The 24,258-nt window shown below is 40.8% G+C and overlaps 1 protein-coding gene and 1 pseudogene across 5 annotated transcripts in view; both read left to right on the top strand.

Moving 5' to 3' along the window:
- The first annotated feature begins 76 nt into the window (after positions 1-76).
- LOC117257363 (beta-crystallin B3-like) lies at positions 77-2,806 on the top strand (annotated as a pseudogene). The gene is made up of 6 exons (XR_013490951.1): positions 77-1,081; positions 1,465-1,546; positions 1,666-1,781; positions 1,905-2,037; positions 2,114-2,256; positions 2,348-2,806. The product of XR_013490951.1 is annotated as a beta-crystallin B3-like (transcript).
- Positions 2,807-4,014: 1,208 nt separating this feature from the next.
- The window catches only part of cita (citron rho-interacting serine/threonine kinase a), a 50,395-nt gene continuing 30,151 nt past the window's right edge, over positions 4,015-24,258 (top strand). For all 4 annotated transcript variants that reach the window (XM_033626615.2, XM_078166954.1, XM_033626614.2 and 1 more), the window contains exons 1-14: positions 4,015-4,141; positions 4,420-4,539; positions 4,675-4,816; positions 5,416-5,591; positions 6,685-6,786; positions 9,497-9,639; positions 10,032-10,125; positions 10,211-10,417; positions 11,062-11,215; positions 12,567-12,756; positions 18,914-19,019; positions 19,621-19,764; positions 19,922-20,041; positions 21,969-22,139. In XM_033626615.2, the coding sequence (XP_033482506.1) occupies positions 4,438-4,539; positions 4,675-4,816; positions 5,416-5,591; positions 6,685-6,786; positions 9,497-9,639; positions 10,032-10,125; positions 10,211-10,417; positions 11,062-11,215; positions 12,567-12,756; positions 18,914-19,019; positions 19,621-19,764; positions 19,922-20,041; positions 21,969-22,139 (1,851 nt within the window). In that variant the 5' untranslated portion in view covers positions 4,015-4,141; positions 4,420-4,437. The remainder of the gene's footprint in view (positions 4,142-4,419; positions 4,540-4,674; positions 4,817-5,415; positions 5,592-6,684; positions 6,787-9,496; positions 9,640-10,031; positions 10,126-10,210; positions 10,418-11,061; positions 11,216-12,566; positions 12,757-18,913; positions 19,020-19,620; positions 19,765-19,921; positions 20,042-21,968; positions 22,140-24,258) is intronic.

Below are 24,258 nucleotides of genomic sequence, written 5' to 3' on the forward strand. Positions count from 1 at the left end.
TTTTTATTGCGGACTTGCACTCCATGGTGCAAGAAGTGGGCGGCAGTGGAGCATGAAGACACAAATGCCTACTGGTCATTTTTAAAGGATGTCTCCATGGAAAGCGCTCAACATACTGATTTATTGATTGATTGGGGACCATGTTTAACAACAGCAAAACTACATCAAGACATTCTCTCACACAACCCGTAATTAGAGTCTCATTTATCCAGTCATATGCAAGGTATTTTCCAAACATGCATTTTTGCTTGGAAAAACCCTTAGTCTTGGAGTCTGGCTTTAAAGAGAGCATAGATAAGTTTCACTTTCAGTTCAGTTTGCAACAGTTAAAATGCATGTATTTGGAAAGTGCTGAGCCTACGACTGGAAAAGTAAGACTTGGATTATGCTGCACAAGTTGTGTGGGAGTTTGTGAACGGATGTTTTGATATAGTTTTGCTGTTGTTAGACGGAGGTGCAGAGGCATGCCAGAAAAACAATGTTTTCTTCACGAAATCAAGGTTGCATGGTGTGACTAACTGATACACAAATGGTAGTTTTGTGGGTGAAGTATTCCTTTAAGACACAACTTGGAATTATTTACAACATAGTTTCCTTCTTGTATTATAAGCAGTTGTAATGGGTGCAGCTTTTTTGGGCGCTGGATGAAGAGAAAGGTAAAGAAACAGGTAGAAGACAGGAAGCTGGAGAGCTGGGTGGGGCCAATACTGCTGAGTGAGACTGATCTCTGTTCATTCTCTTGGCTGGCAGTCAGTACGTGTGCCCACTATAGGATCATGGTCAGGATGGCAGCATGGGCAGAGCTGGGCAGCGTTTGCCAGTGTGCCAGGGACAGAGGGGCAAGCCTATTGAGAAGCAGTGTGATGGACACAATGGGTGCGACAGACTTGCTGCATCAACAGGCTTTTTGCTGCTGTGGCCAGAAATAAACCATAAATACCCCCACTGGCCTCCACCGACCGCTCGCCAGGCCTCCACACCCACACACACCCCCACACTGAGACAGACAGAAAAGAGAGAAAAGAAAGGAAAGACGGAGAGCGTGGCTTGTACGTGGTGCAGTGAAGCACAGGCCATCCAGGTAAAAACAATATGGAGATCATCCCTCTCTCCGACAGGCCTTTCTCTTTTCCTCTCTCCCTGTCCCCTCTTCTGTCTGCAGCCAAATACTTGCTTCTTAAGTAGCATTTTGTGTGTGCAATTCTAATGTGTTAGTCTTACATAAACAACTGACACGACTAGGGTTTGAGTGAAATAAACAAGTAAAGGTGTGAAAATGTCTTGCAGGGAGATTTGTGAATATTATAACCAAGCAGCTCTGATAAAAACAGTTTGAAGTCTTACCTGTGACCATGTTTCAAGGTTTAATGTTTCTGTTTATGCAGCAAACACTATTTTCAACTAGAAAATCTATGCAACGTCTGGATTTACAGCATTAAACAATGTAATTGCTGTGCTTTGTAGAGGCAAAATGACAGACCAGCAGGGAACCCCAGACCAGCTGCCTGCAGAGAAGGGCCAAGGAGGAGCTGGAGCCACATATAAGGTACCTCACTGAGCAAAAACTGTAGATGTGTTGAAATTAAGTTAAATCAGAAATACCATGTTTTGAGATTTTGCTGTGGTGGAGAAATTAAATCATCCAACTCTTCAATTGTCTTGCAGTTGGCCGTTTTTGAGTTTGAGAACTTCCGTGGAAAGAAGGTGGAGTTGTCTGGTGAATGTAAAGATGTGTTTGAGAAGATGGAAAGAATTGGCTCAGTCATTGTGGAGTCGGGACCGTGAGTGATCCCTCTCTATGAGTCTCATTGTTTTCTGCATCTACATCCTGTTTTTCAGTTGTTTCCCTTGCTTAGGGTTAATGTGTGCATTTAATCCTTAATGCATTTTCTCCATTTTGTCAGATGGGTGGGGTTTGAGCGTCCAGGTTTTGCAGGTGAGCAGTTTGTGCTGGAGAAAGGACAGTATCCTCGCTGGAGCACCTGGACCAACTGCCTGAGTAGCTACAACCTGAGCTCATTCAGGCCTCTGAAAGTGGTCAGTATCATCAATGCATTATTAGCAGATGTAACTTCCTGTCAAACATGCTCAGAAGTGTTGTGTTTCTCTACAGGACAGCGCAGATCACAAGCTGCACCTGTTTGAGAATGCAGGCTTTGAAGGTAGAAAGATGGAGATTGTTGATGATGATGTCCCCAGTCTGTGGGCTCATGGTTTCCAGGACCGTGTGGCCAGTGCTAAGGCTATCAGTGGAACGTAAGCTGGAACCTTCCCAGTGCAAAATATTATTTATGGTAGATGTAATTGTTATGTTTTTTAAAGATAATGTCTTCTCTTCCCTCTGAAGGTGGGTGGCATACATGTTTCCAGGCTACAGAGGGCGCCAGTATGTGTTTGAGCAGGGAGATTTCAAGCACTGGAACGATTGGGGAGCCACTGCACCTCAGATCCAGTCCGTCCGACGTGTGCGGGACATGCAGTGGCACAAGAGAGGGTGCTATATTGCCCCTGCCCCTGCCCCTACACCTCCCAACCCCGACCCCATCCCCACCCCAAATCCCCCTCCCAACCCCAATCCGACCCCCAACTCCCAATCCTAACCCTGCTCCCGCCCCCAAATCCCAGACTCAACCCCAACCTTAACACCAGCACCTCCTACACCAACTGGGGCAGGCTACAGGCAGCTGCCCAGTCCCCAGTCTCTCCACTACACCCCCTGTTAGTCTAGAATATCTGACCATGCAATTTTGGAAATCTGTAACTGACAATAATGAAACATGTAAATCTGTTGGAAATAAAGGTTTCGGCCCTGATTTTGTTTGCTGGTAAATGATTGCATTTTGTTTGTCATGCATTAAGGAATACTTGGGGCGTGTTTTATTCAGAGTTCTGTAGTAAGGCTAATAAGGAGCCATAGTGATGATTTCAAAAGCTTGTGGTAGGCCTAATTATGGTGTAGTTAAAGAGGAAGTCCACCAATTTCACACAATAAAATCAGTTTAGGGACAGTGCAAAAATTAATGTTGACAAGTTGCGTTGCCAGGCGTGTTAAAGACGCATTGAAGGGGGTTCAGGATCAGCACCCAAGAAATTGATAATGACGCACATTGTGCACAATGTTATAAAAGATCCACCCATAAAGCAGGAGGACGCAAGGCCACAAACTGTAGGCCAATCTACAGATAGTCTTTAACCTTTTTCACAACTTCATTTGACATCAGTGAAGTTTTCAGTGCACTATAGCTTTCTGAACGAGAAGCCTTCAGACAGATGCAGATTGCAGACAGGCAGACTTTTTTTTTGGGGGGGGGGGGGGGGGGGGGGGCATGCAGCAGGGGGCCACAGGTTGGAGTCGAACCCGGGCCGCTGCGGCAACACGCCTGCTCTACCACTAAGCCACCGACGCCCCATGACTTTTAATCATTTTTTGCGCTCTCACTTTTTTTTTTGCTCTCTACAAGTCTGTTAAATTTGATGGAGAGTTAGAAAAGGTGGAATAGTTTTACACTGATACGATGAGAAAGTGACAGGCATGTAATGGATGCAGGGCCACTATATTCATTTAAAATGTCCCAACAAAAAAGGCCTGTTTCATAAAATATTAAACTAATGACACATGGTATTTCACATAGATAGATACGTTAAATGTTAAAAGTAAATGAGTGCAGTTATAGTTTGGTCAATTCAAAGGGTGTTAAATGTGTATGAGTCCAGGTGGAAATGTTTGTATTAGTATTTCTGCAGTAACTGTATTTGTCAAATGATAAATATTCTTCAACTTTATCATTACTCTCAATATCTAATGTTATATTATGTCCATACATTTTTCTGTTCATGCACTTATGAGACAAATTATTCCACATATTCATGAGTCTGTGATCCTTCTTTGTTGCCTTGAACATCAGGAACAGGGCTAAAGCAGTGATTGGTTAAAGACATCCACTAGACCCGCCCAGAAAGTTCCAGTAATCCAATCACATGCCTCTCTCATTCAGTTGGCTCGCGAGGTAGGCGGTGAACGCGCAAAATTTGAAAGTCGACCGGAAACAGCGTTGTCAAGAGGAAAACATTGTGCTACTTAGCATGTCAGGGCTTCTGTATTTACTAAAAACTAAATTATAATTACCTGCATGACAGTCTGGTGAGTAGTCCGTGCTGTTTGGTCTTTGTAAATACTAACTGACTGAACGACACTTGTTGTGTCGCGTCAACGTTCTTGTGTGTTAGCGAAGCTAGCAAAGCTAGCTGACGTTAAGTTAGCATGCTAAAGGGACGCTTTGTTGACATTTGTTGACACAGTGTCTTCCTTGGTATTTCTATAACGTCATTCTACCGTCGCAGATGTCATTAATAAGCCAGCGTGTCACATTTGAGTTCACACTTCCTTTAACTTCGTCCTGCTGTGTGTCATTCGCTCAGGTTATCTGTTAAGAAACCATGTTAAAGTTCAAATACGTCAGTCAGGGAAACCTGAAAATGCAGCCGTCCTCTGCGGACCCCATCACCAGCCGCAGCTCGAGACTCAACCAAGTGTTTCAGGTAATATTGTGTTTATCTGAGATGTCCTGGTGCCATTATCTATACATATGCATTGACTTAAACACTGGGTTAAAAATAGCCGCAGTAACTGTCAGTAGCTGACTTCCCTTTCCTGTGTTTATGTACCGTCCGCAGGGCCGAGTCAGCCTGTGTGGGCAGCAAGCAGCATGCACTTTGGGTCGGGAGGAGTTTCTGGAGGCTCTGCTGCTACTGTACCAAGAGTGCACCTCCCCAGACCTTATGAAGATACATCATGTGGCAAACTTTGTCAATAAGTGTAAGCATACATTTTAAGATGTCTGTGTTGTTTATTTTTTAGGGCCAATCCTGTATTTTCCAATCACAGTAGCTGAATGTATGTATTTAGTACAGGTTTTAAAGGGTTTTTGAGCTGTTGTTTTGCTGCTGCTGTTTACTTAATTCTGTTTCTGGTTCACAGTTTTTACAGTTAAAAAATGAGATCACTTAAATTTAAATTTCACAATAAAGAGATGTATACCATTAAACATAGCTGGTATATTATTCTCAATACCAACCAGAGAGCACTTATGTCATACCACAAAAATAGTATGTGCATGTAACTGTATATTTTTAGGGCTGGGTAATATAGAGAAAATTAAATACCACAAATTTTGTTTGTAATGCAGCCTTTTAAACCAGAACAAGACAACAGCTACAACAGTTATCTACTCTCATATCACGATATCGATATGATATCAAAAAATTGCCCAGGTCTACATAACTCAGTAGAATTTTGTATTTGTGGTATGTTTACCGTTTTACATCCTAAAAGTTGTTTTGCTTTATTTCTCAGTAACAATTTATGATAACTTCTGTGTGTTTTTTTTTTTTTGTGTGTGTGTGTTTGTGAAATAGTTTCTGAAGTGGTCTCAGAGCTGCGGGGCATGCAGCCAAGTCTTTCTGACTTTGAACTGCGTGCAGTGGTGGGTCGTGGTCGGTTTTCCGAGGTCCAAGTTGTCCGGGAGAAGGCGACCGGAGATGTCTGTGCACTGAAAGTCATGGACAAGACGGTTTTACGCACTCAAGAAAATGTAAGTAACATCTGTAACAAAGTAGTAAAATATATATGAAATACATTTTAGAAAGCTGTTTTCCCCTTTTTTTTATATTAGTCACTTTACCACATACTAAGCCTTTTATGTGGATGACATTTTTATATGTCACAGTAGAAAAAAAGAATCATCAGAATTTTATTGAGCTGCATAATTTTCAGGGACTCAGTATTGTGCATGCTGACTCACTGTCCCACTGTCATGGCTTACTGGGGCCATGTAGCCATTGTTAAAGTTGTTGTTACTAACACCTGCACTTTTCCTGCTGTGACTAGTCAAGATGTCTGCTGTGAAGTCCTGTCATGTCTGCGCATTTCTTTAAGCCAGTATAAACAGCTAAAGCCAAGCTTAGCTGCTGTGAGACTTGTGATTCAGGTTCATTAATGACACATCTCATTCAACCATGTCATATTCTGTCATATTTTTGCACAGCTTTAGCGTTATGCACGCAGTCATCATCAAGTCAAATTCCTAGTAAGGGCAAAGTTGCTTGGAAATAACACATTTCTGATTCTGATCAGTATTCAGATTGACTAAAGATTTTTGAGAATAACATCAAAGTTGCAGTCTGCAAAAGGCCCACTGGAGGGTGCTGTCGGGTTGACTACAACATAAAATCTGGATATATTATTTCACAGCTGTGCTCTCTGGCATGTGACTAATAGAACAGTCAGAATAGTACATGAGCGGTGACGGGAAGGGATCTGAAGTGAGCAATACAATGAACAACTTGTATGAACAAGAAATGTTTTGTTCATGCCACCTGGGACTACTTTGCATAATTTGGCAAAATGACATTCCACTTATGAAACCAGTAACACGAACTGAAGCCAGGAACAGAGGGCATGAATTCTTAGTATCTAAATGTTAGATATGTGCAGTAAGGTCTCCTATGGTTTAATTGAAGAAAAAAAAATCCATTGAAAGCCCCTTTAAGCTGTATAGATGGTAGCTTCACAGGGTTTTAGACAGATGAGTTCATGTGGCTCAGAAGATTAATTTTGCAGTACTGCTGTTGCATTAATTTAATGTATATAATATGCTGATGGAATACCTTTTTAATTCTTCTCAGGTGGTTTTCCATGAGGAGGAGCGTAGGATCTTGGCTCTGAACAGCAGTCCCTGGATCCCGCAGCTTCTCTACGCCTTCCAGGATAAAGAGCATGTCTACCTGGTGAGACTGCAGGTTTTTTTTTTCTGATCTTGAAACTCCTATTTCACACACATTTCATACCCTTCTCCTTGTCAGAAGGATGTTTGAAGGATCTTTTGTAAACTGCCATAGGCCAAAGGGGAGTAATTGGGTAATAAACATGTCAAGCAAATGGCACACACTATGCAGTGCTTGGTGGATGTATTTTACATTTTAATTCCCAGGGTCATAGTACAGGCCTTTATGTTGAAGTGTAGGTCTGAAGGTTCTTCAGTTTGTAGCTGAAGTATACCACTGAAAGAAATGATGCCTCTGTGGTCCTTAGCACAACCAGTGTTGAGGGCAGAGAGGCTGTTTAAACGGCAGGTTTTTGTGTTTTCTGAATAAACTCCTTACATTAAATTGTACCAGATTGCGGTGGGATGATCCCCATTCTAGAAAAAGATCTGGTGTCATTAAATTCACACACAATAGCACTAACTATGTTATGGCTTCATATTGGTTGATGGTTACTCGTGTTTAAATTAATCCTTGATGTTGTCCGTACAATCTACATATGTCGATATTTTGTCCCAGCATTTTTAGAAATTGCCTTGTTTGCCACAACCACAACAGGCTAAGAAGAGAAGAATACTCAATTCTAATCCTGATCTGAATTTATTCTTTTTAGAAATACAAGCTTTTTTAACAAAGCTATTATTCAGTAATGAAGAAGATCGGATTAGAGTACTGATAAAGAACTGAACTGTTAAGAGTAGTTATATTGATAAAATCTTAATGATACCCCTCACTAGTCAGGATGTATTTGCCGTGCTGAATTATAGAAGTACAAGCAGAGGAAATGACTGATCTCCTTAAAAAGGGAAGGAAATCCACCTTACGTCAGCTCCAAAACTGCCCATGTTGGTTTATTGTAGTTCAAAAATAGCTCTAATGTATATATTAGTTACCTGCTTCTCCACCCACAATGTCTTGTTTCCTAATCCTATACTTGTTCTATGTACCGAGTACAACATAGCTTATTTTTATATAAATCTGTGTACATGAAAACTGTATCAGAAGATGTCACTTTTTTCCATTTTCTTTCCCAGCTGTGGTTTCCAGAACATGACTAATAAAACAGTTCAGATCAGTCAGAATAGTGTATGAGCTGCTTCAGCAAGGGATCAGAAGTGAGCACTGAGAGGAACAACTTGTATTTAGAAGAAATGCTTTGAAGCATGGGTGGAAATAGTTATCCTCTTTGAGACCAGGGGGGAAAAATCACCTTCCAGCCACTTCAAAGTTCTGTTGTGTTACCATGCTGGCTTGCAGGCTAGCCACTGGTACAGCCAAGAGTCACCAGGGTTTAACAACATTATTTCAGTGCTGGCAACTCCACTGAACAGGATCTCTGAGGTGCTTCATTTTGTTGGCCTAGATGTTGTTGGTTAAATTGTGGGTTTTTTTGGTAGCTGATTGCACCTAAAATCACAGTGTCGCATTCCAGAAACTGCGAAAACAAAGTGAGAAAAAAATATGACAATCAAGCTGAACCAACCGTTTCCCCAAGCTTCCTGTGTTTCACTGGAAAGGTGAAACATCCCCTGGATCTCTGTGCTTGTTGAGGATACACAGAATTAATAGATGATCATCTCCTTTGACACTGGTTAAGGAGGCAGCCAGGCACATCTCCCAAAATATTAGTGTCCTTCTAATAGTCTAATCTGCAGCCATGAAGCACAGTGTCAATTTTCTCCTCCAGGGAACGTCCTGTATCGTGAAGGCTGTTAACCTCACAAAGAATATATATTTTCTGTGATGACCTGTTAGACCGGCAATGTGTGCAGGGAAAGGAAAATGCCTTTCCTGCGTCATCGAGCACTGTACTTTACACTGCCCCTTGTTTTTTTGTCACGCACCCTCTCCCCATACCTTACCTAATGCCCCCTGCATGTCTCCATTCTTTCTCCTTCTCTCCTTTCACTCCCCCTCTGTCTCACCCTGCTCCCTAACTGAGCATGGAGGAAAATACAAAGCATCCATCTTTATCCGTGTGTCAGAGAGGCACCCAGTCTCCCTGTTGCTAGGTAACACTGGAGAATGCTCCCGTTCATTCAGACTTGCCGACCATTCATGCACCAGGGGCTCTCTCGCCTGTTGTGGCTGTATGGCTGCCACCGTATAGCTCAAATCAGCCTGACCAATGCCTTTCATGTCAGGATGCTGATGGCAGAAAAGAGAACTTGAGTCAAACATGACCGTGTTTGCTTTGTTGATTTGTGTTTCCAAACTTTGAAGATGCTTAATAAGATTTTTGAGTTGTTGTTGTTGTTGTTGTGGCATGTTGCTTTGACTGTAAACACGTCTTGTTTTAGCCCATGATCACGCATACACAAGGATGTTGCAGTAATTTTCGGTGTATTTTTAGCTATTGAAGACCAATCCTTTGACTGCAGTATCACAGATAAATCTGCAATAGTAATCTGTGTTACATAACTGAATCTATAATGAGGAGAACCACCCTATAAGCTTAAGCTGAATAGAGCTTTGATGTGAGCTCAAACACATGTGGGTCTATGCTTGTTTTTCTTTCTAAATATAGGCCTATTTATAGGCATTCATAAATGTTTCAACAGCCATGTGATACCTGCTCATTTTAATCACAGTCAAACAAACATTCACTGGAATTGCAAGTGTCAGCCATAGTTTTATTCTGCCAGTTTCTGACTGCATTCAAATGTGTCTTCAGGCGATGGAGTACTTGCCCGGCGGCGACTTGATGTCACTGCTAAACCGATACGAGGATCAGTTTGATGAGTCCATGGCTCAGTTCTATTTGGCCGAGCTGGTAGAGGCCATTCATGCCGTCCACCAGCTGGGCTATGTCCACAGGTAAGACTGCAGTCACTGAATCTAACCTTTTAATGATGAATGCCTGACATTTCAGTGCTTTGAGGAATAATATAATCACAGAAATGGGGCCAGAGATGTGAAGTTGGTACTTGTACTCTTAGATCCTCACTAAATGTCACTCTTTGTTTGCCTTTTGTTTTCACTGGAAGGCCAAATGCACATAACTCAGGAAAACATTAACTGGACATGAGAAATGTAGCATTGTAATTTAACCCGGAGCACTCAGTGTGATGTTATGTAATACAAAAAACATTGCTGGAGTTTACAAATGTATTCCATTATCATCAGAGCGGTAGACATATTACAGTACTCAGGCAACAAACAGCTCTGTAAAAGCAGTATCAAATCCCTTCTAAACTATCCGCTTGCAGAGATGTCAAACCAGAGAACGTTCTCATCGATCGGACTGGTCACATTAAGCTGGCAGACTTTGGATCAGCTGCCAGGCTGACTGCTAACAAAACAGTAAGTAGATTACAGAGTTTGCTCTATGTATTGACTTCAGCGTGCTTGACAGTGACATCATCTTGTTTTATTGATGCGTTTCCAGGTTGCAGCTCCCACAGTGCCTGTTGGCACCCAGGACTTCCTCTCCCCCGAGGTCCTGGCAGCCATGAATGGGGGCTCTCACAGCACCTACGGCGTTGAGTGTGATTGGTGGTCCCTTGGGGTCATAGCCTATGAGATGATCTATGCCAGGTCGCCCTTTTCTGACGGCACTTCCACCAAGACAATCCACAACATCCTCAACTTTCAGGTACATAGACTGCCACCTCCACATGTGTAGGGCTGGGTATGACTTAGAAAATTCCGATACCAGTACCCTTTAAGTGATACCGATACAAACAGAGCACTGCATTTTGTACCCTTTTTCTACTTCATTTGAATGGAAGGGTTTACATGATGCCACCAGATGTCACATGTGTGTGATATTGCCATACTTTCAGATGATTTGGTGGCATCTCGGCAGCTGAACTGTCAGCTCTGTCAAATACACCACGCTTGACTTCACCACACCACAGACTGGTGTGGGTTGTAGCTGCTGTTAGCAGGCCAATCAAATGTTGTAATGCTTGGGGTGATTAGCTGTAAGCAAAACCATACAAATTGTGATTTTTCTCTAGGTCTGGGTACAAAAGGATCAAATGCAGGTATCATCTGCCTGAAGAAGTTTCAACACTACCTGGCACTGGGATATTTTGGTCGATACCTTAAGTGTATAGGATACCGATACTTAGCCCTAGTACTGACATTGATCACTGGTTGTATCTGATCTGTAATGTTCTACTGTCCATTCATCATTCTCATTATACTCAATGAAATTATGCAGTCTGATTTACCTTAAGTAAGACCAGATCAGTCATCATGAGCTAAATCCTCGTCCATTTTTTTTGCCCCCAGCGTTACCTGAAGTTTCCGGAGCAGCCGCGGGCCAGTAAGCAGTTTGTAGATCTGCTGCAGAGTTTGCTGTGCGGAGCCAAGGAGCGACTGGGTTTCCAGGGACTCCGCTGTCACTCTTTCTTCTCCAGTGTAGACTGGAACCACTTAAGACAAGGTGAGGAGATCCTTCTCCCTCGGGACGCTGTTCTTCTGTCTTTCCAGTGAAAACACTCAATTTAGCTTGAAATGACACTGTGTCGCTGTAACCACATTACTGGGCAGATGATGTACGACTAGTTGTCAAATATTAATGTTGTTTATAATATACATAAGCGTACTGTGTGCATGTGGTTGCACATAGACAACAAACAGCAATTGCGTTGCCAGTGGTGCTGTTGGTAGTATAATAATGAGATTCTGTGTGCCATTGGCAGTAGGCCAGCTCTTTCCCGAGGAGACCGGGAGGGAGGCAGAGACAAGAAGCGAGGCAGACAGGAGTAAAGATCTGCAACTCATCTGCTTCTCAACAGACGCAGCACAAATCTTTTACGCTAGCAACAGCAAGACATGCTCTCTGTGGCGGAAATGCACGTGCGTGTGTTGGACGTCATTGTTGCCATCAAATGTGAGGCTGCACTGAATGACAAAGAGTTTGACATTTTCACCTGCCCGGCTGTGGGAAAACACACCCAGAACAATCACATTAATGGACGTTTTCAGTGAAGCGTGGTCACATTAAGGAACCGCAGCCTGACAGAGGTTCTGTAATTCACACGTGTAGCTGCATTGGTGATGGGTGTTTATTTTTCTCTGCAGAGCACCCCGTGTCTTCAGATGAATGAATCCTCCTTTTTGTGATTCCAGAGCGATTACCAAACATTGCTATGCCGGTCATTTCCTCTGAGCTGTTATCCATTTATTATATTCCTATCAACACTGAATATTAATGAATCTAGTTGTTTGTTCATAATCCTCATGGTTATCAGCAGACTGTGATACAGCATTTTGAATGCAGAAGCTTTTCCTGCCTGTCTGTGTGTGTTGAAGACAAGGTTTATTGATTTTTTAATTTTTATTTTAATTGTTTCAACTCACAGTCTTTAAGTAATGAATATCAAATACAATATGAAAAACAGATCGCACACATAAATGTTTGTGATAAAACTATAGACTTGGTTTATTGATAACTGGACACAGATAGAGCTTTATGCCTCAGCTTTTGGCTCCAGCTGATTAGCTTGCTCTGCTGCAGTGAGGGAGAGCAAGTGAGCATGTGTGTATGAGAGAGAGAGAGAGAGAGACAGAGGGAGGGAGGGACGGACAGAGAGGCAGCATGTGCATCAACGCGCGACTTACCGCACTCTAGGCTCCCACAGCTCTGCTTCGTTCCTCCTCCCTTCCTTTCTCTCCCCTTTCTCCTTGTTGTGTTTTTTTGTTTGTTTTTTTATTTCATTTTTTTCCTACTTTCTTGGTAGCTGCTTCCTTTTTTTCCCTTGCCCTCTCTTACTCCATCCTTTCTCCTGCAGTTCTCCCGCCTTTCGTTCCTGCGTTGCACGCTGAAGATGACACCTCTAATTTTGAGGAGCCGGAGCAGGCAGCCCCCCGGCCAGCCTCAGCAGCCCAGCGAGGAGCTCTGCCAACGGGCTTCCAGGGCCAGGATCTGCCCTTTCTAGGTTGGTTCTTCAGCAGAGCGTTGACAACATTGGCCAAAACTGAGTAAGTGCTACCTGTTTACTAGGCATTGTTTGGCTTTTCTGTCAAAGACGACCCCTCTCTCTCCCCGTAGTCAACGCAGAGACCTCCTGCATACACCTCTCTAACACACCTTTGTTGGTTAAAGACCCCATGCTACCTTTGGCTGCTGTTCTGTCTTCAGACTCCTCATTACCACAGCAACATATTCCAGATAGCCTTGTTTCAGGTGACCTGGTGTGGTGCCCTGGGCAGTTGGTGTTGTGTCCCTGTCATTAGTGTTGCGCCTGTTGGGGCCAAAATGGGTTTTGGCCATATGCTGTGTCAGACAAGGAACGAGGGAGGGGAGGGAACCCCCCGTTCTCCGGTACTCCCTTCTTCTGATTCCTGTTTTTCTGCTTTGAGATCACACTTAGTTGATCCGATGCATAGATAGATCAAATGAATGGACCAGAGGATGTGAGCTGGCGTTATCTTGCCATCGGCGCTGATTGGTATGCGGCTGAGTGTGTCAATGAGGTTTGCTGAGAGGTGGAACCCCAGACATGGGCACACTCCCACCCTCGCTGCTGTTATTGTGCTTTCTCTGTTACTGTGCAGCATAATGTGCTCCTGACTTTTACAGCACGGGTTTTGGGACTGTAATTATCCCTAATGGTGTTTGGCTTCTTAACCTCTGATAATAATGCGAGAGGATGGGTTTCATTTCTGTAGCCCCTTGGCAGTGCTCTCGCAGGTTAATGGTCCTGGAGACTGCGGATCATGACAGCAGCAGCAACAGAAAGGGAAGAAAAAGCGTTAGCAGATTAGACAGGGAAAAGGATGAGAGCTCAGATTGGGGGAGAGAATCTATTTCTATGGTTACTACCGTGATGTTTTTTTTTTTTTTTTCCCAGTCCCCACCCCCATCTTTACCCGTCTCATCTCCTCCTCTTATTTTCTCCCTCTTCTAATGTCTCTGTCCCTTGCTGTTACACCATCAGTCATCTGTTCATGTTTTTTAACTGGAGCCAGTCATTTTCTTTGCTGTATTTGATTAAGAGGAGCTCAGAGCTCACAGAATGTGTCAAAATTGTGTGTGGGTGCATGCATATGCATTTACACATTCTTCATTACAATGCCAATAAGGAAAGAGAATGAACCCAGAGCCAGGCATAATGAAATGCTAATCATGCGTTTTAGGGGTTCCTGCTATTATCTTCTTCTTCTTCTTCTTCTTCTTCTTCTTCTTCTTCTTCTTCTTCTTTTTCATTCAGTGTGAACTTGTCTGTCTGACTCCTCATTAGGAAAACTCAACAGCAAAATCCCCTTACCAGCTTCCGTCAAATTTATAAGAAGCTGTGTGTGGTTTAGTGTCAGAATATTATCTCTGAATGTAGGCTCATAAACTTCTGCTTTTTGTTCCCTTTTCAAAAAAAAATCTGCCTTTTTGATGTAAAATGGGACAGTCCATCACAGACAGGACAATGTTTGTTTCAGGGTGCTTTAAAAAATGTTCACAATATAATTCATAAGCTGTGAGTATATCTTTTTGTGTCAGATGGTCAGTTTGTCTGGTCAGTCTTCTGACACTCTGGTAGAGCAACTACTGACCAGATTAACATTCATGGTTTCTGCCAGATGGCCATGATGTGGATATTCATTGTCCCCAGAGGATCATTCCTAGAAATTCAAGTGACCAACTGACTGTTCATCAGTGCCATCATCTGGTCAGATTTCTACTTTGTCATGGTGTCTAAGCATCTGATGGCCCAATTTTTAAGATTTGAAGAATGAAGTTGGTGCAGTTACCCATAAGTGAATGCAGGCAAGCGCCACAACCGGCACGCGATAAAGGGGGCAGTGCCAGTTGTGATGCACAGGGAAAGTTAGCTTGCTAGATCATTCTAGTGAGCTTCCTAATGAATACTGCAAAATATGATGTTATTGGTACATTTTCCAATTTCCTATGTGTCTTGCCTGTCTCCCGACTTACTGCAAGCGAGGCAGCATCTCTCACATGGGGCATTTTGTACATTTCATGGCCATTGTCATACAATATCAGCTGGTTTGACATGGCAACAAAGTCTCCTACACACAATACTCCTTTGCTGTTGGTTGAGGTTGCAATTTTGCTTGTCAGAATTCACCAAAGTTGAAATCCACACAGTGCGATGATGCAAATTTGCTTTGCCACTGGAAGCAGATGTTTTAGGCTATTTGTCCCTATGCTCGCACTGAATGAGAGTGAACGGAAGGCGTATATTTGCTGATGTTAGTCTTGCTCACGTGTCACCGAACCCTCATGTCTTTAATGATACCATGAGGCTAAATCTATGTTTGGACAGAAGGGATAAAAAATATCTAAATGGGAAATTGTTGTGAAAATTACTGAGCACATTTATACTCCACAGCAGATGAACCCTTTTTGTTACATGATGACACACAGCCTCTCCTCTAGCGCCACCCACAGGACAAACTTTAAATCTTTAGCCCTACTAATAGTAAGACATAGAAATAGCGAACATGCCCAAATGTTGTTCTTTCCTTCAAATTATTATTATTTTTGAGTAATTAATTTGTATTTAGGCTTTCTATATTGTTTAGATTTTAATGGACCCATTTGGTCTTTACTAATTGCACACATTCGTAGAGTGAAATGTTCGCAAACATGTTTTTGCGCTGCAAAAAGCACAACTAACTAGAAGGGCACTTGGAGAGTGCAGACCTCCACCAAGACCAAATATCCGGCAATGTTAATGAAAGCAAAAAATAGTTCGTGTATCCGTCTGTTTGTGCTCCAAAATTTAATGGGTTCTTCCTTGGCTGATGCTACACCCTTCACCAAGTTTAAAGAAAATCTGGCCAGTAGTCTTTCCGTAATCCTGCTGACAAACAGACAAACAAACAAACAAAACTGAGCCGCAAACATCAGCTCCTTGGTGGAGGTAATAAGGAAACATACATGTGAGAATATGTTTCAGTCGCCTGTTACATCTAAGATGGCTTATTAGAATATCTCCAATGTCATCTCAGAGGTAACTTTGGAGCGAAACAAGCTTTAACGATCACCACATTATCTTTTTTTTTTTTTTTTTTGTTAAACACATCCTGCTTGGAAACCATTTAAGTTTACTAATGAATTGTATTTTGTCTGCTTTATTTTGTCACATTTTTGCATCTACAGTATGACTGGAGGTGTTTATGTGGTTATTAGTTTCTCCAACATTTATTATGGTGTTTTTATTAGTTTAATTAAAGCACAAGATTAAATTTACAAATCACAGTCAGTGGTAATTATTTCCCCTTTCTACAAAAACGGACTGAAGGTTCTCTGAAAAATCCCCTCCCTTTGCAACCCTGCTTGTGTACGATTGTGTGTTTGTCTGCATTTCCCTCAGTGTATGTATGGCTGTGTGAATGTATGTGTAAATTATTTTTGTTTACCTGATCAGTGCCACAAAGCCTTTAACTTGCACACTTTCCCTGAGTCCCTGTCTCTGTTTGATTCTCTTCAATAATGCAGTCAGTGCTGGCTACTCATTTATTTTCCTTCCACAGTACAGAGACATGACAACTATCATGTTCCTCAGCTCGGAGAGTGGCCTGGCATTATCGCTCTGTAAAAACATTTATTTTCTATTTTGCCTCCATGATGTTCAGAACAATAGAAATATTACCAATGCTTCCTTAAAAAATGGTAATAATGTTTAATTAAAGCGTACATAGGAAGAAGTAGGAGAAAACTGTTGAAGGTTAAGAAGAAATTCATCCTCCGTACTCACTTAGAGTTAAAAATGTATGTTGCCTTTGACAGTTTTAAGAGAGAACAAAGAGAACAGATAAGTGGGAAAAACATACAATTCGACGCAAAACCCCTTCCCCAGCTGAGGACATTTAAATTGTCACATTTTCTGCACAGTAGCCCCCCCTAAAATGATTCAACTAAGCACTGGAGAACTTTATGAATTTTGATGTCTAACATCAATTTTTAATAGGCAACAGATACAGCTCGCTGGAACGCCTCCTCGTTTAATCTAGATTCCTGTGAAAAAGAGCGGTTGGGGTATTGCTGTTTTTGTCAGAGATGTGAGCCAAATGTGTGTGCGTATGTCTCTCTCTATATATATATATATACTGTATATATGTACTGTATATGCGTGTGTTTCAGGGGGATGTTTCTTGGTGCAGAGAGGCGAAGGGAGCAGTGCTTGCTTTTGTGATTATTTTTAACACTGTGACTCAGCCTGAGTCAACTTTATTAAAGATCCCTCTGCTGTATTTGTGAACTCATTCATACAGACCCATTCATTTATTTAGAAGACTTCTCATCAGTGTACAATTTTCTCTTTTCTCTGGTCAAGAGAAGGGTGAAAAAATCGACTCTGTGCTATAAATGATTCCCAAAACAAAATAGGACATCGCCTTACATAAACAAGAAGAATGAGCGTATTGGACTCACTACAGAGCTCTGTGTGGACCAACCCCGAGCTAAAGCATAGCCCAAATTCTCCTGTCACATTATTTTGTCAGGCAAACAACAAATATTCCCAGGTCTTCTCGGCTGTTTTGTTCATGTCGTTTGTTTTGTCCTAAATGAACCACAATGAATAGAATACACTCGGCTCGTTCTCACTTCAGAATTGCTCTGATGAATGTGATCCTAACTGTTGTCAGCAGCCTCATTGTTATCATGACGACATGTTTTTCAGAGTACTTTTGTTATAAAGGGATCTGTATTTTAAGCTCTCGGTGTCTGTTGCTCATTTATGATGTGTGGGTGTTGTGTCTGCATTTCAGACACATCAATTAAAGCATGATACCGTCAAAGCTTGTTGTTTCGTGATATGGCACTGTGTCATGATATGAGTGTTTCAGTTATCCTCATTTTGGTTTGCTGACATGATAAAGAATTTGTGATATTTTAAACATTTTCTACATTTTGACACACAAAAAAAAAAAAAACATTTTGAAAAATTGCATTCGTTCATGCTTTATATAATCTTGATTTGTCTGAATCTGGTAAATTACCTCTCCAGACACAAGTGTTGTGGAAGTACAGCTGCACGATATGCAAAAAAAGTATCATATTGCAATTATTTTGACAGATTTTACCATTCCAGTATGAATTGTGATTTTAGTTGGAAAGGTAATTTTTGCTTTTCATTTTCGGCGAATATTAAAATGACAATGGTGTGATTTTTGCTGGGGTCTGTACTAGTTTCAGGGGTGGGAATCACCAATACGATAAGGTACGATCTTATCAAGATACTTAAGTCACAATACAATATTATTGCGATATTTAATATGTTGCAGTATGCTGAGTATTGCAATAAAATATACTATGATTTATTACCCTTTTCAACTGTAAATTATCTCCCCAAAGGAAAACTTTTTTGACATCTGTTTTATTGAATAATTCAGCCATTTTTGTGCAGCAGCAAAATCTATCTTGTGGACTGAAAAGGCAATTGATTATATTATTCTAATAGGCTACCTAAAGTTTAATTTGTATTTGTCATATTAATGATTTATATAATAAAATGATACTTGGTAGTGTGTGACAAAACAATATTACCACATAATAATATTGTGATACTATGCTGTGTTGTTAAAAATAACGATTTATCAATACGTATTGATTTTGAATATTTAAAATGGTTTCAATACATTTTCCAGAGCATTGATACACCTGCACCAGCAGGCTTGTTATATTAATCTTTTGATAACAACTTTGAATGTTATGCCCTTGATATACATTTTTCCCCATGGTACCGAAGATGGTATTGCATATAAATATTTTTTAAGGTGTGGTATCAAAGTTAGAGATTGCTGTATTGTGACAACATCAGTCTGTACCACACAAGCATGTTCCCGCACATCTGGGATATGAAATGTTCAACGGGGCTTCTCTGTAGCAACACAGTGCTTCATTTATAATGGCATGTTGTGACACATTTTACCCTTTAAAAAAATTGAAGCTTCTGTTGGACATTTCTCTTGGCCATGTTGTGATTTCAAAAGTATTTAGATCAATTGTGCAGCCCTGACTAAATGTTCTGCAAAGAAGTCAATTAATTATCACACTGGTAATACACACAACATGTTCACCATGCTAATGCTGATGTTTGTCATGTTTTAAGTGTTGTATTTGTGTTTTGCTTCAGTAATACTAAAGAACACATATATGTGTCGTTCTCAGGTCAGTGTCTGCAGGTCTCAACTCTCCTGCTAAGACCAACTCCATGGAAAAGAAACTGCATCTTAAAAGCAGAGAATTACAAGAAACTCAAGACAAATGTCACAAGGTGAGGGTGCACTTAAAGCCATTTTACTCATGTTTAAGTGTTTCATCACAAGCGTTTATGACAAACAAGTCATTCGTATTTTAAAATGCAAGAGCAGCTCCGTCAGGCGATACAGATATGAATAGTGTCAGACCACTGTTGGCTGACTGGAAACTGTGAAATTGTGTTTTTTTTTTTTTTGTATTTCCATATTGTAGAACTTTGTTTTCGAGCAAAAATAATAATAATAATTCAGTCATGGATTTCGTTAGCAGACGTCCTTTGTTTACTCTGGCTGACTGGCTTAACAGAGATCAACAGGCTTCTGGTGCTGCTGTAATAAGCCAAGTTAATCATGTTGTGTGTATAAAATAGCATCTACATTGTTTGAAGCATTCTCACTTGGGTGATGGGTCAAATATTTCATCTATCATCAGAATCTATGGCTGACGGAGTCTTCTTGCTGATATAAATCACCACTTTTAGTAGTTTTACATTTTTTGTCGCATTCAAGGCATCAAATGTAACACAACCAATTAACCTTTAAAAACTGTTGGAAGTCGTCGACCTTCAGTAAAGCTGCAGTGAAACTGATAACTGTGTCGTTCTCTGGTGAATTAAGATGGAGCAGGAGATCTCCAGGTTCCAGCGTAAGATGACTGACCTGGAGTCAGTTCTCCACCAGAAGGATGTGGAGCTCAAGGCATCCGAGACTCAAAGGAGCATTCTGGAGCAAGACCTCGCCACCTACATCACTGAGTGCAGTGTGAGTCATAATAACAACTGTGTGCGTGCAGAATTGAAAAGAAATGTTAACATAATGACGCTTTTACACAAGTTGTGCGTCGCTTTCCTTAACACCTCAAAACTATCTATTTTAACGAACAGCAGCCTTGAGTTTGTGCGCACATATGTGTTTGCAGAGCTTGAAGCGAAGCTTGGAGGAGGCACGTGTGGAGGTCTCCAGAGAGGATGACAAGGCCATGCAGCTGCTGCACGACATCCGCGAACAGAGCAACAAGCTGCAGGAAATTAAAGAGCAAGTATGTAAATCTTCTCATTTGAATGATCCTCTGTCCCCTCCCTCTCATCACGATAATGATGTGGTGCATTTGCAGATTTCCTTAAAAACACTTTAAGGTATTTATACTTAAAAATGCGTGGTGACATGCCTTTATACTTAATCCACAAAGCCAGTGTCTTATTTGAGGAGATTCTTCTACTTTCCACAGTGTCGTCTGTATACTATCATCGCGGATAAAGCAGCAGTGAGATTATACTCTTCTCAGTGTGTCCCTCTTGCACAGGCAGGGCTTCCCCTCTAAGGACTCCCTTGTCCTCAACACTCATAAAGGTCATCCCTGCAGATGGCATCCCTGCAAGATACAAAAGTGCGGGAGACTTTGATCATTACTCAAGAGATTCGCCCACCCTCCTCCCAGAGGAATGACACACAGTTTATCAACATTTATGATTCCAATCACAGATTAAAGTTGCACTTTGAGATATGTGTACAGGCAAGAACACTCAGCAGTGGGTGTGGGACAATATGAAAATTTAATGTCACGATTATCCCAGCCGAAATAATTGCGATTCAAGATATTGTGTAGATAATCCTAAACATGCTTAAAATTCTTATAATGGCACTAAAACATACTGGAATCACTTTACCTTACATTTTGTTAAGAAACAAATAGCGTAGTGCATCACAGACACTCTTCTTTTTTAGTGAACTTTCTTTTTAGATGAAATCAAATCTCAAAAAGCCAGGTTTTTCAACTACTTGAAAAGGCATCACTTCTTTTGATATGAAATACGCCAATGCTTGATTGTTCGGGTTGGTGCATATGCAGCCTGTTGCTGCAGAATCTTTTTTTATTGTTGGTCACCCATCAGTTTCTTTGGCTACTCCTGGACATGACATTGGCAAAAATCCTGATGATTGAAATTCACCACAATCAACATATATCGTGTCATCCTAAGTCAGTGGCATGAACGAAATTTGGACTGTAACAGACTAAAGATATCGAGTGATCAAGACGCACTCGACTAGCCAAACGTAACCAACTGCAGTTTTGTTTTCATTTGTTCATTGGTTGAAAATCTTGATCGACATGAGGTGATAAATCACAGAGTGAAGAGTAATCCAACATCAGTATAACATGTTATCTGCAAAGATTTTTGTAGACTTTAGCAGTTATTTCTCTTTCCACTTGTAGTCTCTTAAGTGCAAAGTTTCCAAGCACAGCTTTATAGTGGTAACTCTTGAGTTGTTATCTTTTGATTTTGACACTTTTGGTGATAAATGGTCATTGCTGTAGTGCACTGCAGTTTCTTTAGATCACTGCACAATGAAACAGTGTCAGCAGATCTGTGAAGTATATCTTTGTATAGCACTGGCAGCAATTGTTCCCCTTGCTAAGAGCTCAGTTTCTCTGTTCATGCTTTTCCAAACAAACTTCTGCTGCTGTTAGTTGGATCTTGTCAAGACTTACACTTAAAAACCTGCTGGTCGTTTTTGTATTTGAAAATTATGCAGCTAATTACTTGAAGATTTATACAATCCCATTTCCACCTGTCATAAAATATTTTCAAACTTAGCAGTTGTCCTTTATTGAGAAAGAAAAATATGTTCCAAAAACAAAAAAATCTTCTCACTTAGATGACAGCAGTGACTTGTGTCCAGCTTGCACAGAATGAGTGTGATCACAGCCTGAAGTCATTGGGCAAATTTCAAAATATGAATAATAGGGATGTCAATCAGCAGTTTACTTCAATAAAAAACACTGAGTTTTGTAAGATACAAAGTGCCATACAGGGATATACTGTAGCGTGATTGTAGTGGTGGTGAACTAGAATAAACCTGATGACTAAACTTGATGAGACATGATTATGAATATACAGCCAGTGTCTGGAGAACAGTTTGTTTCCCCCACATTGCTGAACACTGTGTGCTGTCTTTGGAATCAGGAGTACCATGCCCAGCTTGAGGAGATGCAAGTCACCATCAGGCAGCTGGAGGAAGACCTGTCAGCTGCCCGACGCCGCAGCGACCTCTACGAAGCTGAACTTAGAGACTCCAGGCAAACAAGTGAGGAACTCAAAAGGAAAGCTGTGGAATACCAGCAGAGAATCCAGAAGGTATGTTTACGCCATTATAGATCATGTTATACAGATGTGCATCACAGGCGGAGGATTTACTTCTTGTCCCTGAAACATAGCATTGCTTTTTGTCTTACTAGTGATCCTGGCAAAATATTCCCTGAGTAGATAATGAAAGGGCTCCGGGTGCGTTGGACCACGGTTCACAAACATAGCTTAAATTATTGTGAAACCAATCTTCAGCGCACAATATCTTGTTTGTTTCTTAGACTCTACATACCTACTTAAAACATCAAACAATAGCAACATCAACAATTTATAAACAATACAACAGATTGCTGATAACATTTTGATTGTTTAACCGAGCTAGATTTGTTAGTGAACGGTTTTCCTCCCGTCAGGAGGCTATGGGTCCATAATGGAGTTGGTTTGCACCATACTTTTGAATTTTAAAAACACTTGTAGCATATGAGTTAAAATTGGACCATATTATAAACCACATTTCTGATAGACATAACCAGTATATGGAGAAAGTCCTTAAACCTTATTGGTGCTATTAACTCTTCCATGATTAAAGTTAATCCTCCTCCACCCAATTGCTTAGACTTCTAAATACAAATGCCCAGCGATAGTTTAAAATTTGTACAAGCTCATCCTCCATCTGACATTTTGAATTGATGGACTTGAGACTTAATATTGGGTTGTTTACTGTTCCAAACGTAGCAGTAATAAAGAGTTCAGTTTTTGCCAGTATCCGAATGGAGGTGCAGGTGGGATCATTAAGCTGATAAAATTAATGTGCACTAAGATGTTCATTTTGGTGACGGGATGGGACTGATGCTGGCAGGTGTCTCCATCTTTTACTGTCCTCCTCAATTTTTTTTCTTCAATATTAGAGAGTAATTTGTTTCAGCTGTAGATGAAAGGGAGGTATTAACTTTAATACTCAAGCGAAGGACCTCATTTGTGACATTAATCTGAGGAGGGAGTGACACCTTACTTTTGTCTATATCAACCAGCATTAGTTCTGACGTTGATGGATTAACAGTGCCTCCTTAAAGATATTCAAAGTGCTCCAGTGTTTTTAAAACACAGGGGAGAGTTTGTTGGGCATCTATTATGTAAATTAATGTGTCGTCTTCATAGAAAACAAGAGTATTCTAAAATGAAACTATAAAAAAGGGCCACAACTGTGTGTTATATTGCACTAAAATGGGAAAATACTAATACTAATAATAGCTGAGCTTTCAAAAACTTGAAACTGTAATTTATCTTGAGCAACAAGAATGATAAGTGTGTTGGCTCACAGAGGAAAAGAGGCTGATTTGTGTTTGATTTGCGCCTCTTATCCAGGCAAACTGCTGAAGTCCAAGCGTGCTTATATGCTAAGAGCCAAGCACACAATCTGCAAAGCCTATACACATATGATACTGTCTGATAAAACCTGATGTGGTCAATACAGCATTATTGAATATAAGATTGCAGTCTACGTAGTCTGGCAGACGAATGAACTAAAATGGCAAATGTGTTTTTGTAAAAGACATTACATTTCATGACCTCAAAGTGACACTTAAATATACGATATTCAGATTTCAGCCAAAAGGTAAGCACAGTTCACAGGGTTCACAGACATCCTTGAAAGTTTGTGAAACTGAAAGAAAAATGTAAGGTCCTAAATGTATTTGAAAGTAGACATAGATTGGCATGGGTCATTAAAGTACTTGAATGTATGTATTTTGTCCATAAATGCAATTTGAAGTCTTTTGATAATGTCTGCCATTACTGAAGCACAGCAAAAAAGAGAGGAGTTCCCAAATTCAAGCCTCTCTTTCTTTTTAAATGTTGTGTGTGAGCTTCTGTAAAGCCTGCTAGTTCTCATTATACAAATACTCAATGTTTTAACAGTTATGTGATGGGTGTTTGAATTTGAGGGATTTGGCCTGGAAAGTCCTTGAAAAGTCCTTGAATTATATGTTTAAGAGGGTGTATGAACCCTGAATTCATCAAAGCCCATGATTTACAGATTGAGAACGATGCAGCTTCAAGTCATTGTGTACACAATTAAGGTGTGACTCGAGTGTGAGTTGCATGCACAATAGAGCAGTCAGCATGTGATAGTCGTGTGGATAAAGGCCCAAACGACCTCATTTGAAATGGT

Source organism: Epinephelus lanceolatus, chromosome 1, assembly GCF_041903045.1.
Source record: "Epinephelus lanceolatus isolate andai-2023 chromosome 1, ASM4190304v1, whole genome shotgun sequence".
NCBI lineage: Eukaryota > Metazoa > Chordata > Actinopteri > Perciformes > Serranidae > Epinephelus > Epinephelus lanceolatus.